At 41.6% G+C, this 25611-nt stretch overlaps 2 protein-coding genes across 6 annotated transcripts in view; one reads left to right on the top strand and one right to left on the bottom strand.

Moving 5' to 3' along the window:
- Positions 1-7996, bottom strand: part of SHLD2 (shieldin complex subunit 2) — a 114245-nt gene extending 106249 nt beyond the window's left edge. For 2 of the 4 annotated variants that reach the window (XM_081158044.1, XM_081158047.1), the window contains exon 1: positions 7949-7995. The gene's annotated coding sequence lies outside the window, so the exon portion shown is untranslated. Of the gene's footprint in view, positions 1-6930; positions 7035-7948 lie in introns of all 4 variants that reach the window. The other 2 variants (XM_081158045.1, XM_081158049.1) reach the window with 2 other exon arrangements.
- A 294-nt stretch (positions 7997-8290) lies between these two features.
- The window catches only part of GLUD1 (glutamate dehydrogenase 1), a 33184-nt gene continuing 15863 nt past the window's right edge, over positions 8291-25611 (top strand). For both annotated transcript variants that reach the window (XR_014000241.1, XM_081157950.1), the window contains exons 1-4: positions 8291-8989; positions 22058-22138; positions 22896-22951; positions 23925-23988. Coding sequence is in view for 1 of the 2 variants with exons in the window: in XM_081157950.1 (XP_081014076.1) it covers positions 8542-8989; positions 22058-22138; positions 22896-22951; positions 23925-23988 (649 nt within the window). In the remaining variant the exon portion in view is untranslated. The remainder of the gene's footprint in view (positions 8990-22057; positions 22139-22895; positions 22952-23924; positions 23989-25611) is intronic.

The raw sequence follows: 25611 nt of genomic DNA, 5'->3' as shown, positions 1-25611 counted from the left end.
TCACATTGATCAATAAACGGAGCCGATGGTGAGGCATTCTGGATGATGACTAGATGAATGTGCTACCTTTTTTACATACAAGGAAAACAAAAAACTTAACCTCAACTGAAAAACAAAGAAAAAGACAGATATGAGTTGTATACAGGTGATTTCCGAATCCTACCGTAGTACGATTAATTTTTATGAGACCTCACTTGTTTCTTGCATGCTCTGCTTTATGGGATAAAGACCCTACTATTTCTCATGTTTACTCACAACATGGAAAGAACCCTTAGCGAGTTGATAAAACCTTTGTTGGATATTATTCAGCAATGCAGCCAACTGAGCCACACCAGCCAGAGCAATATATTTTCCTTTTTTTTTTTTTTGCTTATTACAAAAACAAGCTCACTAAAGGGGGAAAAATTTAAATTACAAATTTTTCTAAAATCAATTCAAAACACAAAAATAAATATTAGAAAACTTTTTCCTGAAAACTATGGCACAAAGTCTCAAAAAAAAATCCATAATGCACCAAAATTACCAACACTTGAAAAAAACAGAAGCATTCTGATATTCTTTTTCAACCAAACTACTGTTTAAGCAAAATGGTCAAATTGCTTTTAACTAAAGTATATGCTACCATATGTTTTCAAACCATGGTCTCATTTATCTTTAGGCGTTTGCATGTGGTGGTCCAGTAGGACAGGGTACTCTCCTCTCCCCACACTCATCTGGCTGATTCATGAAGTACTGACAAGCACTTGTGAACTAAAACCTATTAAACTTAGTAACATGGAGAACTGATTTAAAAAATCAGTTGTTTGTTTCTTGTTTTAAAAGCTCTGTTTAAAAAATTAAATATTTCATTTGTGATATCATTTAGTTTTATTATATCATTTTTAATCTCTAGATAGGGTAACAAATTTTGCCAAATATTTTTGCCAACTAAGCAACTTTATAAGAAAAAGTGCTGAAGACTATTAAATTCTTTCTATGTTCATATTCACTGTTCATACTTAAGAAGGTCCTGAGATGAGAGTTTGAAAACTGATACTCTATGTAGTAATAGGTTATTCACTGTAGTACCACTGTAACTTCAAGATACTGGAAACAGCCCATATATCCATCAATGAGAGACTAGCAAAAATAATTTTGGCATATCCATATAACGAAATATTATGCAACAGTAAAAGAGAATGAGGAACAATTAGGCAATAAAACACATCCAGATTGAAAAGAGAGAAGTAAAACTACATTATAGTCTGAAAAGACAAAACATTTCTAAGAGAAAATTTAAAAGACCTAAATAAATAAAAAGACATCAAATGTTCATAAATCAGGAGATGTAATATTGTTAAAATGGCACTACTTTCCAAATTAATCTATAGATTTAACATAATCCCAATCCAAATTCCAACCAGCTTTTTTGCAGAAATTGACCACCTGATCTTAAAATTTCTATGAAAAGTCAAGGGTCTCAGAATAACCAATCTTGAAAAGAACAAAGCTGGAGGACTCATACTTTCCAATTTCAAAACTTACTGCAAAGCTACAGTAATCAAGACTGTGTAGTACTAGCATAAGAATAGATATATGCACAACTGGAAAAGAAATGAAGAGTCCAGAAATAAACCCTCACATTTAGATCAATTGATTTTCGGTAAGAGTGCAAAGACAATTCAGTGGGGAACAAATAGTCTTGTGAACAAATGGCTCTGGAACAAATAAATATCCACATGCAAAAGAATGAAACGGAACTCTTAACATACAAAAATCAACTCAAATTGGATCAAAGACCTACATGTAAAAGCTAAAACTATAAAACTCTTTGAAAAAAAGTAGTTGTAAATCTTCGTGCCCTTGATTAGACAATGATTTCTCGGACATGACACCAAAAGTGCAAGCAACAAAAGAAAATATTTATAAACTGGACTCCATCAAAATTTAAAACTTCCGTGTTGCAGAAGACACCATCAGAAAAGTTAAAACAAAACACTTGCAAATCACGTATCTGATAAGGGATTTACATCTAGAGTACATAAAGAACTCTTACAACTCAACAATAAAAAGACAAATAATCTAATTTTAAAATGAGAAAAAGATGTAAATAGACATTCTCAAAAAAGATATACATGGCCAATGAGCAAATGTAAAGCCACTCAGCATCATTAGCCATTCAGGAAATGCACATCAAAACCCAAATGAGGCCCGGCCGGGCATGGCTCAGCGGTTGAGCGTCGACCTAGGATCCAGATCAGGGTTTGATTCCCGGTCAGGGCACATGCCCGGGCTGTGGGCTAGGCAGCCGATCAATGACTCTCTCATCGTTGATGTTTCTCTCTCTCTCTCCCTCTCCTTTCCTCTCTCTGAAATCAATAAAGATATATTTTACCAAATGAGCTCCGATTTCATACCAGATAACGGGGTTGAGGAGGATGTGGTGAAATTGGAAGCCTCGTACACTGCTGGGAAGAATTAAAACGGTGCTGCAGTGGCTATGGAAAACAGTTTGGCAGTAGCTCAAGAGGTTAAACAAAGGCTCTCATATGACCCAGCAATTCCACTTGTAGGTATATACTCGAGAATTTAAAACATATGTCTACACAAACACTTGTACAAGCATGTTCATAATAGCACTATTCACAATAGCCAAAAAGTGAAAATAACCCAAATGTCCATAAGAGATGAGTGGATTAAAATATGTGATATAGCCATACAATGAATACTCCTCAGCCATAAAAAGAAATAAAATAGATACTGACACATGCTATAACACACATGAATTTTTAAAACATTATGCTGCCCTGACCAGTGTGGCTCAGTTGGTTGAGCGTTGTCCCATGCACCAAAAGGTCACCAGTTTGATTCCTAGTTGGGGCACATGTCCTGGTTTCGGGGCCTGGATCCCCAGTAGGGGGTGTGCAGGAGGCAGCCAATCAATGTTTCTCTCTCTCTCTCTAAAAAAAATCAATAAAAACATATTTTTTAAAAAACATTATGCTAAGTGAAAGAAGCCAATCACAAAGGACCACATATTGCCATGATTCCATTTAAATGAAATGTCCACCATAGACAAACCTCAAGAGACAGAAAGTAGAAAATATGTATTACCTTTTCAAATTAAATTACTTTTAAAACAGCTACATTGTTCATGTATTTGTTATGTCTTTCTTCATACTAAAATTCTTTTTCTAAAATATTTTTAAAGTACTTAGAAGCACAAAAGCATGTTATGAGATGAAAAGACCCAGAATTTTAACACAGCTAAGGTAAACTCATAAACTGCAAAGGCAGAAAAGTGATTTCTCTGTTGAATACTATCAATGACCAAAATTCCCTTCAAGCTTAATTCTGGTCTTCTTTTGAACTGGAAGTTACTACCAATAATCTTTAATTTGCAAATATCTGTACATTTTATAAAAGCAATCACCAATGTAAAGCTGAAACTCACTGGACTTTACAGCCTAGTAAATAATTTTTATATTTATATACATATATATATCTTTATTGATTTCACAGAAAGGAAGGGAGAGGGAGAGAAGAAACAGAAACATCAATGATGAGTCATCACTGATCGGCTGCCTCCTGCACACCCCCAACTGGGGATCAAGCCTGCAACCCAGGCATGTGCCCTGACCAGGAATCGAACCGAGATCTCCTGGATCCTAGGTTGATGCTCAACCGCCGAGCCACGCCTCGCTGGGCAACAATTTTTTTTTTTAATTTTAAATATGTCTTTATTGATTTCAGAATTAGGAAGGGAAACAGAGGGAGAGAAAGGATCATCAACGATGAGTCATCATTGATCAGCTGCCTCCTGCATGCCTCCTACTGGGGCTCATGTCCACAAACCAGGCATGTGCCCTGACTAGGAATCGAACCGTGACCTCCTGGTTCTTAGGTTGACGATCAACCACTGAGCCACGTCAGCCGGGCCCTAGTAAACAATTTTAAACTAAATGCAACAACTACTTAAAATATTTCTTGGAATAGTAAAAACTGCATACCTTTGGAGTCAGATAGACCAGTGTGAATCTTAGCCTGCTGTTTACCACCTAGGTGATCATCAATTTACTTGGGCTATGTGAGCCTGGCCCCCCTTCTGTTACATCAGGAATTAGAATACCTAGTTGAGTGTGAAAAGAAACACTCCAACTACTTACAAAATGGGGGCAGGGGAAAATTTCACTTTTTTTTTTTTAAACTTATTTGTACTGTTTGAAGTTTTTTACAACATGTATATAATTTAAAAACATAATGATTTTAAAAATAAAAACATCTACTTTGTAGGGTTCTTGTGGAGCCATTTTGTAAGATATCTACATATAGGAGACTTCCACTTAAAAATAATTTCCTCGATAAATGTCTGCCTGAGAGGGATGTCCTCTGCCACATGGGGGAGTGACTCAGCACAGAAATCCAGATGGCCACCCTCCCCTCCCCAGCTCTGTGCCCAGAGCCAGCATTCCCAGATTCTCCTCACACAGCTCTGGTCCACTCTGCCCTCCCTCTGCCAGAGCCCAAGGAGAAGGGTGAAAATGCTGACTTCTACAGCCAAGTTCATACTGGAAGTCAACTTTATTTCAAAGCAGTTCTCCAACTGCAGATGTGATGATCCAAATGTAAAAGAAAGTTTTTTGATTTAGAAGTAAACTGAATGCACTAGGCCATAATAAACGTAGTTTGCAACAGCAATTCACTTCTAATCAATCTCAAGTCTTTTATATGTGTTAAGTCAATTCTATGTCACATGGATATGTATTACTTGATGCAGCATTTGGAAATTAAAGTAGGTTACTTTCCTTGGTAACATAAATAAATAAATAATTTTCTCATTCCTTCCATAGCCCTTCTGTTACCAGAAAGGGTACCTGGACTTTTACCAAGTCTGCCCAAGGCTGGCTGGTAGTGTGTGGATTCTTGACTTGGTGCAAGAAATTTCACAACACAAGTCCAAGTGATTTTTAGAGGATGTTTATTAAAGCTGGGGACAGTGAAACAAGAAAAAGCTGGGGAAATGAGCCTGGGCTGGTCTGCTTTGGCTAAGAAGTCAGAGAAAAGGGGGTCTTGGCAACAGGTTCAGGGGTTTTGCCCAGAGGGAACTGCCCCTGCCCATTGCTGTCCTGGTTGCAAGCCTCATGGCTTTCCTTAGAGTAGATGAGTGCCTGTGGTGGGAGGAGAGGGGGAAAGAGAAGGGAAAGGCGCAGGCGCTGGGACCTTTTTGAGGGTTTTTAAAGGCTGGGAGTTTAGAGGTCTTAAGGGAGGATCTCAACAGACGATTCATCAGCTTTATGCTGCTGCGCCAAAATGAGATTTATTCCCTTAACTTCATCAGTCCTTGAGTGTGGCTGGCAAATGGCACTAACTAGATTTCTGCTGTCTGTCTCACAGAGTCGGGTGATTTAGCTTTTTACCCTCTGGTTGGGGAGGAGAAGTGCAAACCATTTACTCTCAAGTGTCCTTGGTTTAGGGAAGATAGGATTTACTAGGTGACTGCAAACTGCTGCTTAATTGTCTGTCTCAGTTTCCCTTTTCCACTTGCCAAGGAATTATCCTAGCTTTTTACTCTCCTGCCTCACTTCCAAGGTCCTGAATTCAGGTAAACAAGACTTGGAGGAAGCAAAGTTAAACATTTATTTTTCTGTAGGCAATGGTTATCAAAAAAGAGATAAACAAGGGCAATAAAACTAAGCTTTTAAACCACTTTCCTCAAAACCAAAGAAGTTCACCCGAAGAGGAAAAAAAAAGTCCACGTTTACTGATTCTAATCACTCTATCTGGAATATTAAGGCTTTGGGGGGGCATTTTGGCAATGGTAATGGTAATATCGTCAAGTGAAAAGGAAATTTGGTACCTTAATCTTTTGACCAACAAGACAAATTCAAGATTCAGTTCAGAGAATATTTTTCACTAAAAAAACACAATACAAGTATAAATTGTGACTATTCTATCTAGCAAATACTGTAAAATATTAGTGCCATCTTTTTTGCTTTGAAAGTACACTGAGAGAGTAATGTAATTTAATTGACCTAGGTTGTCATCTTATACTTTGCAGGATAGTGTGAGAAGTAAGAACATTCTCTTCCATATTCTAATACATGAATAAAATGAATGTCAGAGAGTGAAGTAGTTTTGAAAGGTGGCTTTCAAAACCTCCCAAGTACACTGGGATAGCTAAAGCTGGTAATGTGCCCTTTGGTTGTGGTGTTTAAAATGGAAACAGTGCCCTAGCTGGTTTGGCTCAGTGAACATGTCAGCCCAAGGACTGAAGGGTCCCAGGTTCAATTCCAGCCAAGGGCACGTACTTCAGTTACAGGCTCAATCCATGGCCTTGGCCAGGGTGCAGGAAGCAACCAATGGATGTGTCTCTCACATCGATGTTTTTCTCTCTCTCTCTGCTCCCCTTCCACTTTCTCTGAAAAGCAATGGAAAAAATATCCTCAAGCGAGGATTAAAAATAAAATGGAGACATTACTTTTACAAGCATCACACTTACCCACAAGAGTAATTAACGTCAGCATTTCCTATCAAGTGTGCTTATGTACATAATTAAATCTTGTAGCTTAAAGTTTACAAATCCTATTGTGGTCCATTTAATATATACATACTGAGAATAAATTTCCTGGAGTGTCTTTGTTTTTATTTTTAATTTTTTTAAATATGTTTTTATTGATTTCAGAGAGAGGAAGGGAGAAGGAGAAAGAGATGTAAACATCAACGATGAGTCATTGGCTGCCGCCTGCACGCCCCATGCTGGGGATCCAGCCCACAACCTGGCAGGTACCCTGACCAGGAATCGAATCTTCATCTTCTGGATCACAGGGGACGCTCCACCACTGAGCCATGCCCTCCAGAATATTTCAAAACCATTATTTCTGTCTGCTTTGGTCAGTGGTTAGAGCTTCGAACTGAAGGGTCCTGGGTTCGATTCCAGCCAAGGGCACTTACCTCCGTTACAGGCTCCAGCCCAGGCCTGGGCTCCTGCAAGAGGCAACCAATCGATGTGTCTCTCACATGGATGTTTCTTTCTCTCTTTCTCCCTTCCACTCTCTCTGAAAAGCAATGGAAAAAATATCCTCAGGTGAGGATTAAAAAACAAAAACCATACTTCTGTCAACGTAAGAAACGTTGAAACCTGTAGAGAATATTTATGAATTTATTTAAAAAACTGAGGACATTGCCAGGAAACAAGCTTTCAAACTCTCCTGAAAATAAGTTTTGCAGTGTCCTTTAGGCATTTGGAAGTAAAGAGGGACCGTGTGGAAGATCACGTTAAAGTGGGAGGGAGGAAGGCTGGGCTCAGGCGCCCCCCTCGGGCGCCCTGCAGAGGAGGGGCAGGAGGGGCCTTTCGAAGCCCCCGCCCCGCCCGATGCCGAGCCCCGCCGGGCCTGCTTCCGGTGCGCCGCCCACCCCCGCGGCGAGGTCAGGGTTCAGAACAGCCCCCTCCTCCCCACGCGGAGCGGAAAGCGCCGGGAAACCTCAGGAAGTCGCACCGGCTGCCCGGCGGGCGGGGCTCAGCGGGCGGGCATCGACCTGGGCTCCCGGCGATGGGGCTCATTCCCGGTCAGGGCACAGGCCCGGGCTGCGGGCTGCGTCCCCAATGACTCGCTCATCACTGCTGTTTCTCTCTCTCCTTTCCTCTCTCTGAAATCAATAAAAGCTATATTTTTTAAAAAAAGAAAGTTACAACGGTTACTTACATAACTGTTTTACTCAACACCGCTGAGTGGTTAAAGGGGACAAAATGAAAAAGCGGTGAAAGCCAGTCGGTTAGGGATTCCCCAGATGCCAGGCTTCCCCGCTCCGGTGTCCGCGAGCCAGCAAACCTGCGGCGCCGGCGGCACGCGGTTCCTCGCGGTCCCCACGCAACAGCGCCCCCTTCACCCGCGGCTTCTCCCTCTGCCCCGGACCGCCCGGGGCAGGACCCGGCGGCGGGGCGGGAAGGAGGGGCACCCGTGACACTCACCGCTGCGGGCCGCCAGCGCCCGCCGCCGCCGCCTCCGCCGCCTCCGCCGCCTCCGCCGCCTCCGCCGCCTCCGCCGCCTCCGCCTCCGCCTCCGCGCAGCCCCGCGGCCGGCCCTCAGCGCCCCCCGCAGGCAGGCGCGGCCAGTCTCCGGACAGGCCCTTCCCCCAGGCGGCCCCCGTCCAGTCCCCGGCACCCGGCCGGGAGGCTACGCGGGGGCCTGAGACCCCGCCCCCCGCCCCTCGCCCCGCCCCGCGGCCCCCGAGCATGCGCGCTGGCCGGCCCGCCCGCGCCTGCGCGCCCCCGAGTGCCCGCGCGCCCCCGGCACGCGCGGCCGCCAGGGAGGCCTGGTGAGGCAACGGCGGAGGCGAGGCCGAGGCGCGGCTCCCGGGCCGCGCGCGCCCCCGCGCTGCCACTCACGGGCGACGTTGGCCCCAAAGTCCGGCCTCTCGGTGAGGAGGTTGAGCCCGGAGGGGAGGGGACAGCTCAGGAAGGCAGGAAGCTGCGGCTTAAAAGGGCAGCGGCGCCGGGCCCTTCCTCCCTCCCGCGGTCGCGACCCTCCGAGAGAGCCTCTCCCGCGCCTCCGCCCCGCCGCCATGTACCGCTGCCTGGGCGAAGCGCTGCTGCTGTCCCGCGCCGGGCCCGTTGCCCTGGGCTCGGCGGCGGCCGACTCGGCGGCGCTGCTGGGCCGGGCCCGCGGGCAGCCAGCCGCCGCCGCCCCTCAGCCGGGGCTCGCGCCGCCCTCCCGGCGGCACTACAGCGAGGCGGCCGCTGACAAGGAAGACGACCCCAACTTCTTCAAGATGGTGGAGGGCTTCTTCGACCGCGGCGCCAGCATCGTGGAAGACAAACTGGTGGAGGACCTCAGGACCCGAGAGAGCGAGGAGCAGAAGCGGAACCGGGTGCGCGGCATCCTGCGGATCATCAAGCCCTGCAACCATGTGCTGAGCCTGTCCTTCCCCATCCGGCGCGACGACGGCTCCTGGGAGGTCATCGAGGGCTACCGCGCCCAGCACAGCCAGCACCGCACGCCCTGCAAGGGAGGTGAGCGCCGGCCCCGACCCTCGCGCGGCCCGCGGCCCGGCCTCGGGCGCCCCGGCGCCGCTCCGCCGCAGCGGCGGGCGCGGGCCCTCCCCAGAAACCCCGCCTCGACGGGCCGCCCCGGGGCAGCGGATTTTCCGCCCCGGCCCCCGCGGAGCGGCCGCGGCTCCCTCCCGGTGCTCCCGCCCGCGTGGATGCCGCGCGGAGACCTAGCGGGTGACGCTGGGTGGGTCCTGGCGAAACGCGCCTGGAAAGGGAGCGCGCGGCCCGCCCGACCGCGCCGCGGCAAGTTTTTGTGGGCTTGAGTGACTCACCCGAATGCAGGTGATGGGATAATTTTCCGATTTTTTTCGCTCTTTTTACACCAGTGACAGATGATACAGTAACATACAAAATGAACTGCCTTCTACGTTTGAAATTTAGACCGTTTTATTAACCAAACGAATTTATTAATTACACGTTGATTTTTTTACATTATTTTTCTACCCTCACAGCTTTTGTTTTGTACAAAATGATAGTACATGAGCCGTGTAACATCCCTGACAAACACCGGGCGTCCTGACAGTAAATCAATCTAAAGGGTGTAGACCGCAGGGTGGCCTGCCAACCAATGGAATGAAATAGCCCAGGGGGTGTGTGCTGTCCTGGCTAGCACCAGGTTTGAGCGTGGGGAAGAGATAAGTAGACGAAGATGGGCGCTGAGTCGGTTACAATTTGGAAACACCAAGTTATCCTGTACATAGTTTTAAGTTTTTGAGTGTGGATTTGGTTTATGCAGTCTTTGCTTCCTTTGAGGAAATAAAAGTACGGGGGGTTTCCATTTTTCCTCCAATAAATTTCACTATAGATTTTTAAAGGTGCTTAAAAGTAATTTAAAATAGGCAGGTGAAGAATCTTGCTGGAGTTTGCAGAAAGCTGTAGGGCTGTGCCCTTTGTCTCCATAAACCTGATACAGGGTTCTATTATACCAGCTGACTTCTAAGGATAATTTTTAGAAATCTCTCTACCAGAAAAAAATTGACCACTGCTGGCATTCTCAGCTGGGGAGCAAAGGTTGTTTTAAACTGTGTAATGATTTACTTTTTACTTGCTGAATTTGCGTTGACCCCACCCACTTTTATGACTGAATCTGTGGCACTTAATTATCCTTTACCTCTGTTAACCCTTCTGAAATCAACGTTGAACCACTTTGACCTCTAATTTCCCTTTTCAGCTCCAAAATTATTTAAAATATACATACTTTTAGTCTCCTACATTGCCTTCCTTCTTACCACTCCCTTATTCTCTAAACCAAGAATACAAGTTCAGCCCCACAAGAAAAGCAAACAGGATTGTTGGAGAAAGAAGCAAAGTTAGCATATATTAAACTGCAGTGATTCTTTAAAATGGAGTCAAGTTCATACTAGTATCTTGTTGTATTTTCCAGTGGCTTAAAAGATATACTAATAAACTAGTTTTTCTGCAGGAGCTGATTCAGTCCAGAAGTTCTTTATATTCTTCAGTTCCTTATGTGCCAGGCCCTCCCCTAGCTTTATAAATCTCACTAAATAAGCTTTAAATGTTTAATTGGAGAAAAAACCCCACTGAAAGTTAAGTTCCTCTTAGAATATACATTCTCTGCAGTCAGACAAGGGTGATAAGTGGGTAGGAAGATCCTGGAGTACCATGAAAGCAAAGCATGGAAGTCTACAGTATCCAAATTTTTCCTGATCATCCATTTAGTACACTGTTCATTATTTAAGCACACTAAAATATTTTTAAGAGCTTTCATAGCGATACAATCCTTCCCAAACATATTCCCTCCATACTTTCAAATTCTGAAAGAGAATAAACCTATCTCTAAACTCACTAAACAAACTCACTAAAGTGACTAAAGTTTGCCATAGTTTGTCAGTCCCCTTCCCCTTGTTGCCACCGCAGTCTTGATACCATAATGTTGAACCTAGCAACAAATTGCATCAGCCATCCTGAAGCACTGTTACTGTAGCACTTTCTTGTACTAGAGTGTAAGATACAATTTTCTGTTCCATTATCCCATTTATAAGAAAGCATACTGCTGAAAGCTCTGTTAACTCCCAACATACAAACATTGAGAAACTTAATTTGAACTAATAAATAGTAGCAAGCATTGCAAGATAATATAAAAGAAATTCGACCTCTATAAAGTGATAGGTTTATTCTCTTTCAGAATTTGAAAGTATGGAGGGAATATGTTTGGGAAGGATTGTATCGCTATGAAAGCTCTTAAAAATATTTTAGTGTGCTTAAATAATGAACAGTGTACTAAATGGATGATCAGGAAAAATTTGGATACTGTAGACTTCCATGCTTTGCTTTCATGGTACTCCAGGATCTTCCTACCCACTTATCACCCTTGTCTGACTGCAGAGAATGTATATTCTAAGAGGAACTTAACTTTCAGTGGGGTTTTTTCTCCAATTAAACATTTAAAGCTTATTTTGCCTTAAAAGAAGGTTGTTAACCTCTTTGGTTCCACTCTGGTCTTAGAAGTACAGACTATATTAGTTAGGTATTGAGATTTAAAAGATGCTTTGTATGATCCCTAAAAACTTCAGTCTTTCCCTCTTGAAGCATACTTTAAGCATACCTTGGCACACTTTTTTCACCCCACTCTCACTTAACTGCCTTCTCTACCAATGTTCTTAGCCAAAAAAAAACCCATTCTGCTCCTCTTTATCTTTTTCCCAACCCTCAGCTTTCTGTATCTAATCTTTCCTCAAGAGTGACTTTATACTTGAATTTTCCAAAATAAAATTCTCAAGGTTAAAGCAAAGCAAGGATCTAATTATAATCTCTAAGGGAAACAGGTGGTTTTAAGACCTCTAGGGGGTGGCTGACGTGTACTTTATTCCAAGTAAATATTTAATAATACATATTATTAAGTTCCTGTTTGTGTTTGAAAACATTTGTGATTGTTTCTCGTAACTTTTCGGAATAAATTCTGTATTTTATTGGCCATGGTTCTGCCTGAGACCAATATAACCTTTTAAAGGAAGTTTATCATTTAAAAGTCAGTTTGAGGGGAAAGTACAGATAATAGCAATTCATTGATGTTGGAGCAATTTAATTTTCTCTTCCAGCCTGTCCTTCCCCCTCTTGTCTTCATAGTAAAACTATTAAGTCAAAATTCCCTGTGACTGATTCTTCCTGTCATAGAAGTTTCTAAATTATAATTTAAGTAAAATTGATGGGCTGTAAATAGAATCCTTTGATACATTAATCCTAAATCTTTTATTTAACTACAAATATCAGTACCCCCCCCCAAAAAAAAAAGGTGTTCCCTATGTTAACCCATTGACTTGTTTTTTAAGAGCCAAAATACAAAAGGAACAGTAGGAAGTAAATGGTCTTTGTTCTTGTCTTTGGGCAACAGGATGCAGGGGTGGAGGCAGGAATGGAGCTAAGGCTTGGTTCCCCTCAGCCTCTGGGATGTAATTGTGTGGTGAATAGTAATACTTTGGAGAAGAAAGTGTGAGTGTGTGTCTGCATCTGCTGCAACGAGATAATGTAGCCTTTGTAGGTAAATTTAGGATTAACTCAGTCTGGAAGTTCAGTTAGATGACAGTTAATTTGTCTGTCTTCTACCCCATAGCCCTTAGCCCTGAGGCTTTTTGTTGCTGCTGTTGTTGTTTTTAGTACTTTTTAGTTAAATATGGAACTGTGTTGCTACTATAAAGAAAGACCTTTTATTTCAGGAAAGAAAAAAAAATGAGGGAAAAGAAAGCCAAATGCCTCTGGACTCACCCCAACCCCTCTGCATGCCAAATATACTAAGGAAGGAAGAGCTAAGATAATGGTGGAGAACCATATCAGAGTATTATTCAATCTTCCCATAGCTTTGTGTGAATCCATCTAGCTAACTTGCTTTTCCAATAAAAACCCCACGTGCAAGAAGACAAACACTGCTCACTCATTATATGCAAAGTACACTTTGCAGGAATTAGAGCATCAAAAATTGGAGGACAAGCGCCAGTATGTATTAAACGCCAATCTGGCAGTGTTGAAATTTTAAGTTCAAGAAATAACAATTGGACATGAACTTTCTGACTTACAGTGGAAAGAAAGTGGGTTTAGCACTGTTTTGTTTGTTTGTTAAATTGGCTTTAGAGAGAGAGAAACATTGATTTGTTGCTCCACTTATTTATGCATCATTGGTTGCTTCTTGTATGTGCCCTGACCAGGGATTGAACCCACAACCTTGGCTTATGGGGACAGTGCTCTAACCAACTGAACTACCAGGCCAGGGCCAGCACTGTCTTTTGTTTTGTAATGAAAGTTACAAAGTGAAAAGTGAAGCAGCTCTACCCCCAGTCCTTCCCCACAGAATAACTATGAACAATCCTAAATCCAAAACTTACTTAAAACTGGGCTAGATATCCCGATGAATCAATATTTTCCCCGTTCCAGAGGCAGAATTTAATGTAGATTGAAGTCCTCAGTATCAGAACTGAAGTATTGATGTGTGAAATCCTGTTGATAAAGCCAGGAAAGGTTTTATGAAGGACAAGACCTACCTTCTTCCCCGAAAATAAATGCATATTCAAACAACTGCATGTAAAACTTGTTCATAGATGATATCTTTAGAGGCCCATTTATTCTAGTTACTTAGTTAATGAAATAACATTTTAAAGAGAGTTTTCCATTAAAAGAGGTTTAAAGAGCTTCAGTGTTTAACAGGTTAATGTGTAGCCAGAACAACACATTTCTCAATTATTACAACTATCTTTAAGGGTTTTCAATGGAATAATTTTATTTATTTTTAAATATATTGATTTCAGAGCAAGGAGAGGAGAAGGAGAGAGAACCATCAATAATGAGAGAGTGTCATTGGTCAGCTGCCTCCTGCACAGTCCAGGGGACCAAGCCTGCAACCTGGGCATGTGCCCTCACCGGGAATGTTTGCAAACCCCCATCTGCTGGATCCTAGGCTGATGCTCAACCACTGAGCCATGCCAGCCAGGCTTCAATGGAATAAGTTTTAAATGGCTTTCTTCTGAGGGGCTTTTCCTTAAAAACTAAGAAGGGCCTTTTTTTATCAAGACTTGCTATTATTTCTCTCAATTGTTCTTGAAGTCAGACTGTAAGACCTAATTTTCTGAATTTCTTGGCTAGAGGAAAAGAACATGACACATGACAATTACAGAGGTTGTCAGTCATGTGAGCCCTTCTGCCATTTATCATTGTCACGAACATGTCAACATAAGCCTTTCTAAAAGTATTTTGTACACATTGGGCCTTAGGATTTACGTGAACTCTTTTTAATCTCTTACCAAGAGAGAAACAGCAAAGGAATAATCCAGGATAATGGTGCCTATATTGGGGATTTACTGAGTCAGGACTGTGTTCATTGCAAACTATGGACTGTATTCCAAGTAAATCAGTTTTTCCATTAGGTGGGTTTTTTCCCTTGTAGGCAACAGTCTTAAACTTGCTATTTAAAGAACATTATTTAGTTCATGGGAATTTCTGATAGTGCGTTTATTGCATGTCTGTTAATTGTGTTCTCTGTGTCAGGTACTATGTGCTGGGGAACTATCCATAAGAGAGTTAAAAACAAAAAGCACACACTGATTTTTTTGTTTTATTTTTTGAAATGTTTTTTCATTGATTTCCCCAAAATAGAGCAGAATCCAAAGTCTCTTCTGCACCGTATCATTCTCTCTTTGCTTTAAACTTAGTACATTTTTTCTACATTTTCCTTTTCCAGAAACCATAAATAAATGACAAATTGAAAGCACACCAAACAATGTGTTGCCGTAATTGGAGTTCAGAGAAGATCCTCGGGAGAGACTGTTGTGATCTGGAAGGAGGGAGGGCTATACAGAAATTGAGTAGGGGAAAGGTCATTTAGGAGAGAGAAGTAGAGGGGTGGCTTCAGCCAGGCCTAAGGCGAGACTATGTGATAGGGTCATGGGGACACACTGTGTTTGTAAGTAGTGAGAAGTAAGGTTTTGTGGCATAAATGTTTGTTTATTTGGTCTCTTGCACCACCCTCACCCTCTTGCTAACACGGCTCCTAATATCCTTGTAATTTCTGAGTGATAGGTGTGCTAGAAGTATCGTTTGTGCTAATATTTGGTCTTTAACTCCAGTTCCTGACACAGAGCTCCTAAAACCCTTGTAATTTCCTGGGTAATGGGAACTTCTTTTAACCTAATGAGGCAACTCTTGGTGGGCTTCTGGGTGGCTTCAAGATGGCTCTGGTCACCAGAAAAATGACCGGAGATTAGAAGCTTAGAACTTGCAGCCCCACCTTGCACCCTCCAGGGAGGAGAGAGGAGCTGGAGACTGAGTTAATACTTCATCGTGCCTGTGTGAGGAAGCCTCCATAAAAATGCCTAAACTCGGCTGGGGGAGAGCTTCCCAGTAGGCATTCATGTGCCAGGATGATGGTACACTTCAACTTCTCAGGGACAGAAGCTCCTGTACTCAGGATCCTTTTTAATAAACCAGTAAATGTAAGTGAAGTGTTTCCCTGAGTTCTGTGAGCCATTATAGCAAATTATCAAACCTGAGGAAGGGGTTGTGGGAGCCTCCAGTTTGTAGCCAAGTTGGATAGAAGTATGGGTACCTTGAGCACTCAGTGCTTGTAACTGAAATGGGACGGGGTCTTGGGGCTGAGCCCTTAACCTGTGGAGTGTGCCCTAACTCTGGGTAGTCAGTCTCAGATTGAGCTAAATTACAGGACACCCAGTTGGTGTTCACAGAGAAGTGGAGAATTGCTGGGTGTGGAAAACCCCATACATTGGTGTCAGAAGTGTGTAAGGAGAAAATTTTCCTTTGAGGTCTGCTGGATGGGTGATAAACCTAGGAGGACACAGAAAGCTAGCAGCAGTGGAACTGGGAATGGCGTGGTAGGTAATATCAGAGGAAACGAAAGTAAAGGACAGTAAGACATTTGAAGAAAGGACAGTATTACCCAACAGGTATGTATGGATTGAAGGGAAGAGTCAGACCTCACATTCCTAGCCTGACGCACTAGTAGGGAAAGTGGTGGTACCAGGGACAGAAGAGTGTTATTAGGAAAGAGGAATGGAGTTTGAAAATAAGGGAAATCTGGTTTAAAGTGATCCTTAGAAACATTAGAAATACAGGCATATACTTTCTCCATCTTACCCTTGAAAAGTTAACAAGATCCTCCTTTAAAGTGCATATTCTTTATTCTGTTCATTGGGCAGTAAGTTAAATACTTAAGCACAAAACAAAGTTATATATTCTGTAGTTATGTATATACATAAATACAGGGAAATGATTTGGAAGGATACATATACACTTCAGTTGCTAAGAATGGTCACCCCTAAGGAGAAGACTGGGGTCACAGGTAGTAATCAGGGGAGACTTCAGTTTTTTCTGTATTTAAATTTTGATGAAAACATACATGTGTTACATAATTTTAAGTGAGAAAGTAGACTCTGCTGAGTAAATACAAAAGTGTTGCTGCATGGATTTTAAGAGTTGTGAGCGTTTCTGGGGCTTCTGTGCTGGTAGAGGAGGTTGTGGTTACTGAGCAGCTTCTGAAGAGCGAGTGGAGCGAGCACAGCTGGAAACTGGGTTTCTGGTGAATAAACCACACCCTGTTAGAAGGCACGAGCTCATGCAATCTTAAAAACTGTCTGAATTTTCATGGATGTGTTTAATGATTCTCAATAAGAAACAGTGGTGACTTGGTCGCTAAGAGCTCTTTGTATGTTTCTGGGTGTGTGTCAAAAGGAAAAACATTGAGGCACATTCAAGTTGTGGTTTCCACTGACTCTCACGCTGGTCTGTTTTCTTCATCACCATAGCAACTTAAGCTAGTTTTTGCTTTTGATTTTTATTTCTCATAGAAAAACTCAGTGTACACCACCCTCGAGGATAGTAAGGAATATCTTTGGTGATTAAGTTAAAAGGCAGAAATGTCTTGTGCTGTGTGTAGTTTACAGATGGCTGCATTTCATTAATGTTCTTTTGAGACATCTGGATACCAGTTAGCTCAAAGCAGCTCATTTTGAGAATAAAAGGGGTGCTTTCAAAGTTCCCATTGTAAAGTAGGTACTTAATTCTACCCCAGCCCTTCATCCAATTTTACCAAGTTTGATAAATAATAAAGATTGTCATGGGTGGTTTTCTTTAGTTTCTCTGGTGAACTGACAGCACAGATTACTCTGTTGTCCATCAGAAAGTGGTCCTTGCTTTTAGACCCATTTCTAATGATAGCAGTCCTGTGGTCCACACCTGTGTAATCACCCCATTTGCTTTCTAGTTTAGCCAGCTTTTCATTGAAAATGCCAACCCTGTTCAAAGACTCAGTTGATTTCTTCCCACACATTCATAATGCTGGTGTCAACAGAGGCTAACAAACAGTGCTCTAAGACTTGAGGATACCAGAAAAACTTAATTTACTTTTCACCATTTCAAGAATAAGAGTTTTCTTTCTCTTTTCTATCCCTGTGCCCCCATCTGATCTCTGTTTGGTCCTGCTCACCTTTAGCCTTCTCTGCCACGCTTCCCATCCCACAGAACAGGAGGAAAGGCTTGGTTTTATAAAAAGTGATGATATTTAGACCGCAAATAGGATCCTCCTTGATTCATTTTGGTTTGAAACATTTTACAGTTTTCTGGCTTTTTTGTATGTATGTGTATATTACCTGTTATCTGGCATTATTGAACAACTTTGTCTTCAAATTGAGTATTGAAATATTAGGCATCCAGTAATGCTTTTTTCCTTTTCTTTCAGAACTTCGAAGTATGTGTCCTATCCTTTTGTCCTTCAGTGCTCCAGCTCTGCTGTCTCTTAGTCCACCAGGTTTAGTTTTAGTGGAGTATATCTTCTTTTATACAGTCATATTCTTAGTGTCCAGTAGAACGTGGTTAAGATTTTTCAGGTGCCCAGCCAGGCATGGCTCAGCGGTTGAGTGTTGATGTAGGATCCGGAAGATCGGGGTTCAATTCCCGGTCAGGGCACATGCCGAGGTTGCAGGCTCGATCCCCAGTTGGGAGCCTGCAGGAGGCAGCTGGTCAATGACAATTCTCTCATCACTGATGTTTCTATCTCTCCCTCTCCTTCTCCTTTCCTCTCTCTGAAATCAATAAAGATATATTTAAAAAAAAAAAAAAAAATCAGGTGACAGTGTATTTTCAGTAATTGTCTTTGGTTTCCAATCCCAGAACAGGAAGAGCAATTCGCTTTCCTGCATGTGGGTAACTCCTTTATTACTAGGGTTTGTTTCATCTCAAGTATTGCTACAAAGTATTTTTTTTGAGACTTTATGTTTTTCAGAATAACAATTTGAATAACTTTTTCTAGCATATCTGCCAGGTTCTAGAAATAAAAACATTTACATACCATTGATTAATTTGAAAGGTAAAATGAAAACATGTTTCTTCTTTAGCCCAAACTACCACCTGCATTCACCTCTGGGTCCCACCCTCTCAGCTCCAGCACTCTGCCCCTCTTTCCTGCCAGCTCCTCCCTGACCTCTGGCTACTAAAAGTTCTTCGTTGGTTCATAGCCTGCAGAAAAGGCCTGCGGTTGGGAGGTACTTCTAATTCTTGCCATGGAAATCTCTAAATGGGTGTGGCTAGGAAAGAAAATTTTTCTTACAAACCAGAATTCCTGGGTCCTGTCCGTTGGAAACATGTTTTTTGTTACACACGCACAGTGTTTTTGACTCATCATTCCAGGACTTTTGCAATGAATTAGACATTTTATTTACACCCTTTTGTAAAAGGAGGAGTCTAGTTCCTAATTAACATCTATATCCAGAAGATGTTTCCCCTGCTCTCAATAAGCTATCTAAAAATAGTGTTCCTATTAATATTAAACCTTTTGTAAGCCGAAATGGTGTGAATCGAAGAAGCAATTACCATTAATTTATATGGAAAAAATTTTGAGCACTCTCAGACCCAAAAAATAACCTACCAAATAACACATAGAACCTATAATAACACTAAGATATTAAAAGCAGTGCCACTCCTGCTGCTCTGGGTGCATGCTGCCCCTATGAAGGTGCGCTGCAAAGCAAACACTGAACACTTTCCTATTTTTCATAAAACTGAAGATCTCTTTGGTTTTCTTTCTGTTAGCACAGACAGGTACTGGTGTAGGTCTCATAAAAGTGAAGAGGCATAACGCAAAACACAGGATGCCTGTAGTATTAGGATTGCTGGTTTCCCAGTGAATGTTAATTATAAGCACTGAAAAAGGGAAAGTAGCTTTTTCACCCACTTAAGACAGCAGGGAAAATTGAAATAACTTAGTGACTACTTCCACAGGCTCTAAAAGGTAATGAAAACTATGCTTTATGTGTAATAGGAGGAATACTAACTAATAGTAAACTATTTACTATCTCCATGAATTTATCTTGAGAAATAAGGAAACCAAGATTCATTAAGCCTTGCACGCATTGCCCTGTGTGATCCTGACATGAAGCCTAAGAGCAGTGTGTGGGCCTCCCTGGGTGAGCAAGTGCAGACACCCCCAGCAGATGGTCCTGGACTGGGTCACTGGTTAGGAAGTGCTGGACACTGCATCCAACCCAGGCCCCTGGCCTAACATTGTTTTTGCATTTCGTTTTAAAAGACACAAATGCTTGGGGTTTTTTGCTTTGGTTTCTTTTTCGATGTAGGAGGCTTTTTCAGAGGAGGAGATGACTTAGTCTTCCCAGAAGATAAACCCTCTACTTTTTTTGAGTTGCAGATAGCCTCAGTGCAAATACTTGATCTTAATATTACTTAAAATTTTTATTTTGTTTCTGTCTGGAGTACATTTTAGGTACCAGTACTTTCGATTTTTAGTGCTTTGTAGTCCTCCCATAATATATATGAACACTTAGGGTGAATTATATAGAACCTACATATATATCAGAATTTAGTGGCCATGGCTTTTCTCTTTCCATCTTAAGCTTTAGGAGTCAAGGAATATTCACGTATTATTCAGCATGTGTTTGGGTGCCTAATACATGCCATTTTTTGTATGAGGCGTCAGGAATTAAAGCAGTAAACAAAGCTGTGTCTTCACAGGGAAGCCAAGGTCAACAGATACAGTCAGTAGTAAACCATTAAATAAGATAGAAGGGGCTGCCTGGCCAGGCATGGCTCAGCAGTTGAGCATCCACCTAGGATCCAGGAGATCTAGGTTTGATTCCTGGTCAGGGCACATGCCCAGGTTGCGGGCTCAACCCCCAGTCTGGGGCGGGGCGTGCAGGAGGCAGCCGATCAATGACAACTCTCTCATCATTGATGTTTCTATCTTTCCCTCTCCCTTCCTCTCTGAAATCAATAAAGATATATTAAAATAAAAAGATAGAAGGGACTAGAAAGTGGGGATGTGGAAGAGGTGCTATTTTAAATAGGGTGGTCAGGGAGGGCTTTTAACAGGGACCTCAGAGAAGTGGGGAAGGAAGCAGGCTGTACAGACATGTACTGAAAAATAACAGTATACTTGTTATTTCTCAATCTTAATAACAAGTACGTTTATTCCACAAATGTTGTGAGAACCCATTATATGTAAGATTCTAAGAGGCCACCTTTCTAAATATAATCATTTTATTTTTCTAATAGGCCAAAGAAACGCCCAGATTCAGCATTTGTTCTTTATGATCACATACATAAAAGATAAAATTCTCTTATGACAGGTCATTTATGGCCGTAGCCTGTTTGGCTCAATGGTTAGAGTGTTCGCCTGTGAACTCAAGGGTCCCGGGTTCAGTTTCGGCCAACGGCATGTGCCTTGGTTGCAGGCTCAATCCCTGACCAGGGCACATGCAGGAAGCAGCCAGCCGATGTGTCTCTCTCACATCGATGTTTCTCTCTCTCCTTTCCACTCTCTGAAAATCAATGGAAAAAATATCCTCAGGTGAGGATTAAAAAAAAAAAAAGGTCATTTATGTAGAAGTAGATGTTTTCTGAAACATAAGAAACTAGCTTTTAAAAATGACTACGGAAGTTTTCCCAAACTACCAGTTCATTAGATACTGTATATTTCTATCTGAAAACTTCTTTTTCCCCAGAATTCTTTGAGATGTGCCTGGGTTCCTCCATTTCTTGTGACTCTCAGTGAAGTTGTACCCAATTTCATCTAGATACCCTTCATCTCACAAGCAAACACAGCATCAGGGAGCCCCAGCGAGTGTGCAGACAAACAGCAGCCTCAGGCCTCTCTCTTCCTTGGGGTCGAGAAGGAGAGGACCATGGAATACACCACATGGTTAACCCTGCAGAACTTAGATGGTGATTGACCAAGACCTAAACCAAAGTAGTGGGCAAACCTAGTTTCTGTGTTCCCGCTACCAAACACCTGTGCTGCTAAATACAGGGGTGGGCATTAAGACTTAGTTACCTATCTGCTTGGCTACCTCCTGTCCTTGCAGAAAGAATGAAAAGAATTACTCATCCCCAGGAGGAAGAGATGACTTTCTCAGGTTCTTATTTCTTGGTTGAAAGAGGCTAGCAGTGGGTGAGGGAAGGAACAGGTAAGGCTCTCTGAGTATACCCATTTGAAGCTAAAACCTCTATTTAGCCATCTGATATCGAAGTTGAATCTGTTATACCATTTGCCCATATCTGTATGTTGTCAGAAAGCAAATTTCTTGAACTCCCCGTTACCAAATCACCCAAACCAAAAGGTAAAAGAAAATAAAGCTTTTGCTAAGTTAGCTGCCTTCCTAAAAGTGTAAAAAACATTCATTTGAAGGTAATTTTTTTTCTTGTGAAATCATAGTTACTGTTGCTTCTCACTGGGTTGTAAGTCCCTGAAGGACAGGGCTAGTTCTTACTCCTCTCTAAATCCCTAGGAACTCTCTTGGATGCTCTTAGCTATCAGAATGCTTAAAATCACATTCAGTGTTCATCCTGTAGCTCTTTCTGAGTATCTGCTGAGCAGCTTTTCCTTTTGGTCTTTCATATTGACTTTTTATTATAAGCTACTTGGAGCGTCCTTGAAAATAACCGGGGTGTAAAATGTAAAAAGTGTGGACATTTTCCATATGTAGCATTATTTTAACCTGTCAGAAGGATGTTCTAAATGCATTCCCTTCTTTCTCACCCCCTCCCTTTTTTTAAAACTACCAGGTATTCGTTACAGCACTGATGTGAGTGTAGATGAAGTAAAAGCTTTGGCTTCTCTGATGACATATAAGTGTGCAGTGGTTGGTAAGTGATCTCCTTTGTTGTTACCTAACAAGAGCTCTTTGGGGAAATATGTTTATATACGAGGTTACTTGTAAGATGTTAGAGAAAAATAGACTTTATCAGAACTGATTTTTTTGTTTCACAGTTTAAGGCTTGTATCATTTTTCAATTAGTCTTAATTAAGATTTAACTTTTTTTTTAATGTTATTGTTTTTTAATTGATTTTAGAGAGAGAAGAGGAAGGGAGAGAGAGAGAGAAAGAAACATCGATGTGAGAGAGAAACATCGATCAGTTCCTCCCATACACAGCCCAGCCGGGGACCAAACCCGCATCCTGGGCATATGCCCTCACCAGAGTCAAGCTGGCAACCTTTAGTGACTCTCAGCCAATTGAGCCACACCTGCCAGGGCTAGATTTAGTCTTCTTTTAAATGGGGAACTTTTTATAGCAATTAATTGGATTTTCTTCCTTTAAGTGTAGACCTCTGTGTAAGGCCTTTTCTGTCTTCTTAAGACCGGATCACACTAGAAGGAAAATAAGAATGCTGTTTGCTTTCAGAAGTAGTAAAACACGCTGATTAAATATGCATTTTAACTTCTGTTAACTAGAATTTTAAATCACAACATTTTAGAAGAGGTCAATATGGGTTTATTGCTTGAATTTTCTGAAATTAAAGCTTAAAACATCGCACATTTTTGTAATAGTGCATAGTGCTTTCTTCTTTTTTAAGTTTGTTATCCTTTCTATGGAATAACAACTTTCAGCCTCCTCTTTCAGATGTGCCATTTGGGGGTGCCAAAGCTGGTGTTAAGATCAATCCCAAGAACTATACTGTAAGTACCGTAATGACATTTGTGCACATGGCACACTAGCAAAGGACTTGATTACTAGGTGTTTGTGTGCCCCACACCAGTGAGATCAGTGGTCTTTAAAAGGAATGGGAAACAAGCAGATAACTGACTCGCTGAGCGCTTGCCATGTGAAAGGTCACCAGCTTCTCCTTTTTCACTCTCTTATTTGGTTAAAAGGTAATTAATACTTTCATATTCTTAGGCCCTTACATGCATATTTATAAATTACCATGATCTGAGATTTTTGTATCAGGATCTCAGGATTCTAGTGACAAATATCTGGTAACTAATCTGGTAACAATCTTACTGTTTATGCTATCAATTCCAAGATAATTAAGCTAGTTGTTACTATGTTTGGTTTTTTGTTTGTTTTTTAATATGTTTTTATTGATGTCAGAGAGAGGAAGGAAGAGAGGGAGAAAGAGAGAGAAATATCAGTGATGAGAGAGAATCATCAATCAGTTGCCTCTTGCACGCCCTCTCCTGGGGATCAAGCCTGAAACCTAGGCATGTTCCTGGACTGGGAATCAAATCCATGATCTCCTTGTTAATGGGTCAATGCTCAACCACTGAACCACACTGGTTGTGCGTTACTATGTTTTATATAGTACCAAATTAACATCTGTTAACAGACATACAAATATATATGATTTTATTCTTTTAAAAGTTTGCCCTTTAAATGAAATATTCCGTAGCAAGTGCTTATAGGGTCTTATATTAATAAAGAGAACAGGAACTGGAATTTGAGCCCTACTTCTACTCCGTTGTTTGTATAACCTAATTTCTAATCTCTCATTTTCTTATCTTTAAAATGGAAATGCCTGCTTTATGAGTTCTGAGAAAAAAACAAGAAGCTGTATGAAAATATCCTATAAATAGAAAATATGATAAAACTATTTTTTCTACAAGTGGATTTCCTATCAAAGTCTTTTTTGTTTTTATTTTTTCTTTACAGGATAATGAATTGGAAAAGATCACAAGGAGGTTCACCATGGAACTGGCAAAGAAGGGCTTTATTGGTAGGTGTTGCCATGTTTTTTACTTTGAGAGACTGGGTTCTGTGATAAGTATGGTGAGATACCTAGGCCTCTTTATGACACATCTCTCATAGAAAAGTTCAGGTTCCCAGTTTGCAGTATGGACACCAGGAGAAGCCACTTCCATCTCTTCCCTTGGACATAGTAAAGGGTTTCAGTAACTCTTAACAGCATTGTACAGTCGCTACTGCAACTTCCAGAAAGACCAAGGCCATACATTTAGGAACTAAACAATACCTGTATTGTAAACATTTTTAATATGTAAAAAGCATTTTTACAGTAGTAATCCTGTTGTTCTGATAGCAGTGAGAAGTCTGGTGCCTTTTGGAACTGGAGGCTTGTGCCACCTGTGCCTTGAAGCAGTGGGCACGGGCAGAGATGGGAGGCTCATGCCAGTGACTCGCTCTGTGTCACTGGCTGATTTTGAGGATTCCTAAGATTCTTATTGTTTGTTACTAGGAGCTTTTGCAGACTAAATTTCTGAAGGTGCTGATCTTCATTTGGTTGATGTTTTCGTATCATACTAATAATTATCTGTGTCATATGTTCTTTGTGAAATAGGAATCTTTTCTGTGATGTATGAATATTTGTCAATCTTTAATTTGTAAGCACTGAGTCTCTGTATTTCTTTTCTTGTTCTAGAAATATTCTGATTTATTTAATAAAATAGACCAAATTACTTACTAGAATGTTTGCCTTTTCAACACAGTCAAACTAAAGAAGACTAACATAGGAAAGATCTACTTTTTCTCCTTTTCTGCCCCTGTGGTTTTTCCCCCTAGTACTCCCCCCATTGTTGATAAGTTCTGTGAACTTAAGATATCCTTAGGGGAAAGCGTGTGAAATAAACTAATATAGAAATAAATGTAGGTAATACTAGAACTTTGCTAGATTTGACCTGACATCCATTTCAAAGGCATTTGGACTCTTGGCATGCCTCCTTTCCTCCACACCGCTGTGGACTTGCATCAGTTCGTGAGTGGACTCCCTACTGCACAGGAGTGCCTACTCATCCTGAGAGTTATGAATGGAAGTCATGTTCAGCCTGTTGATAGCCTTCATAATTTTTTATCTTGTATTTCCTCTTCTCTGAAATCTCAAAAGTATTTAATAGTCTTGAGTGATTTCATATTTTATTCAGTTGTATTTATTGCCCATTATCCAGAGTATATTCAGCTTAATTTTCTCTATATTGACAAAGTATCTTATAGTTCCAAAGGTTAAAAAGTGGTTCGTGCCTTAACCTGTTTGGCCCAGTGGTTACAGTGTCAGCCCACAGGCTGAAGAGTCTTGGGTTTGATTCCAGCCCAGGGCATGCACCTCAGTTGCAGGCTTAATCCCCAGCCAGCCCTGTTGGGGCGTGTGCGGGGGGCAACCAATTGATGTGTCTCTCTCACATCAGTGTCTCTCTCCTCTCTCTCTCTTTCTCTCTCTCTCTCTCTCTCCCTCTCCCCCTCCCCCTCCTCCTCCTCCTCTCTCTCCCCCCCTTCCACTCTCTCTGAAAAGCAATGGAGAAAATATCCTTGGGTGAGGATTTGAAAAAAAAGTGAGTCATCGAAACACTGAGCTTAAGTATTAGCAATTTGACTTCTTATGTGCAAAAGC

Source organism: Miniopterus schreibersii (assembly GCF_964146895.1).
Source record: "Miniopterus schreibersii genome assembly, chromosome: 14".
In the NCBI taxonomy this organism is placed as follows: domain Eukaryota; kingdom Metazoa; phylum Chordata; class Mammalia; order Chiroptera; family Miniopteridae; genus Miniopterus; species Miniopterus schreibersii.
The sequence above is the reverse complement of the archived record's forward strand: the minus strand, read 5'-3'. Positions and strand labels throughout refer to the sequence as shown.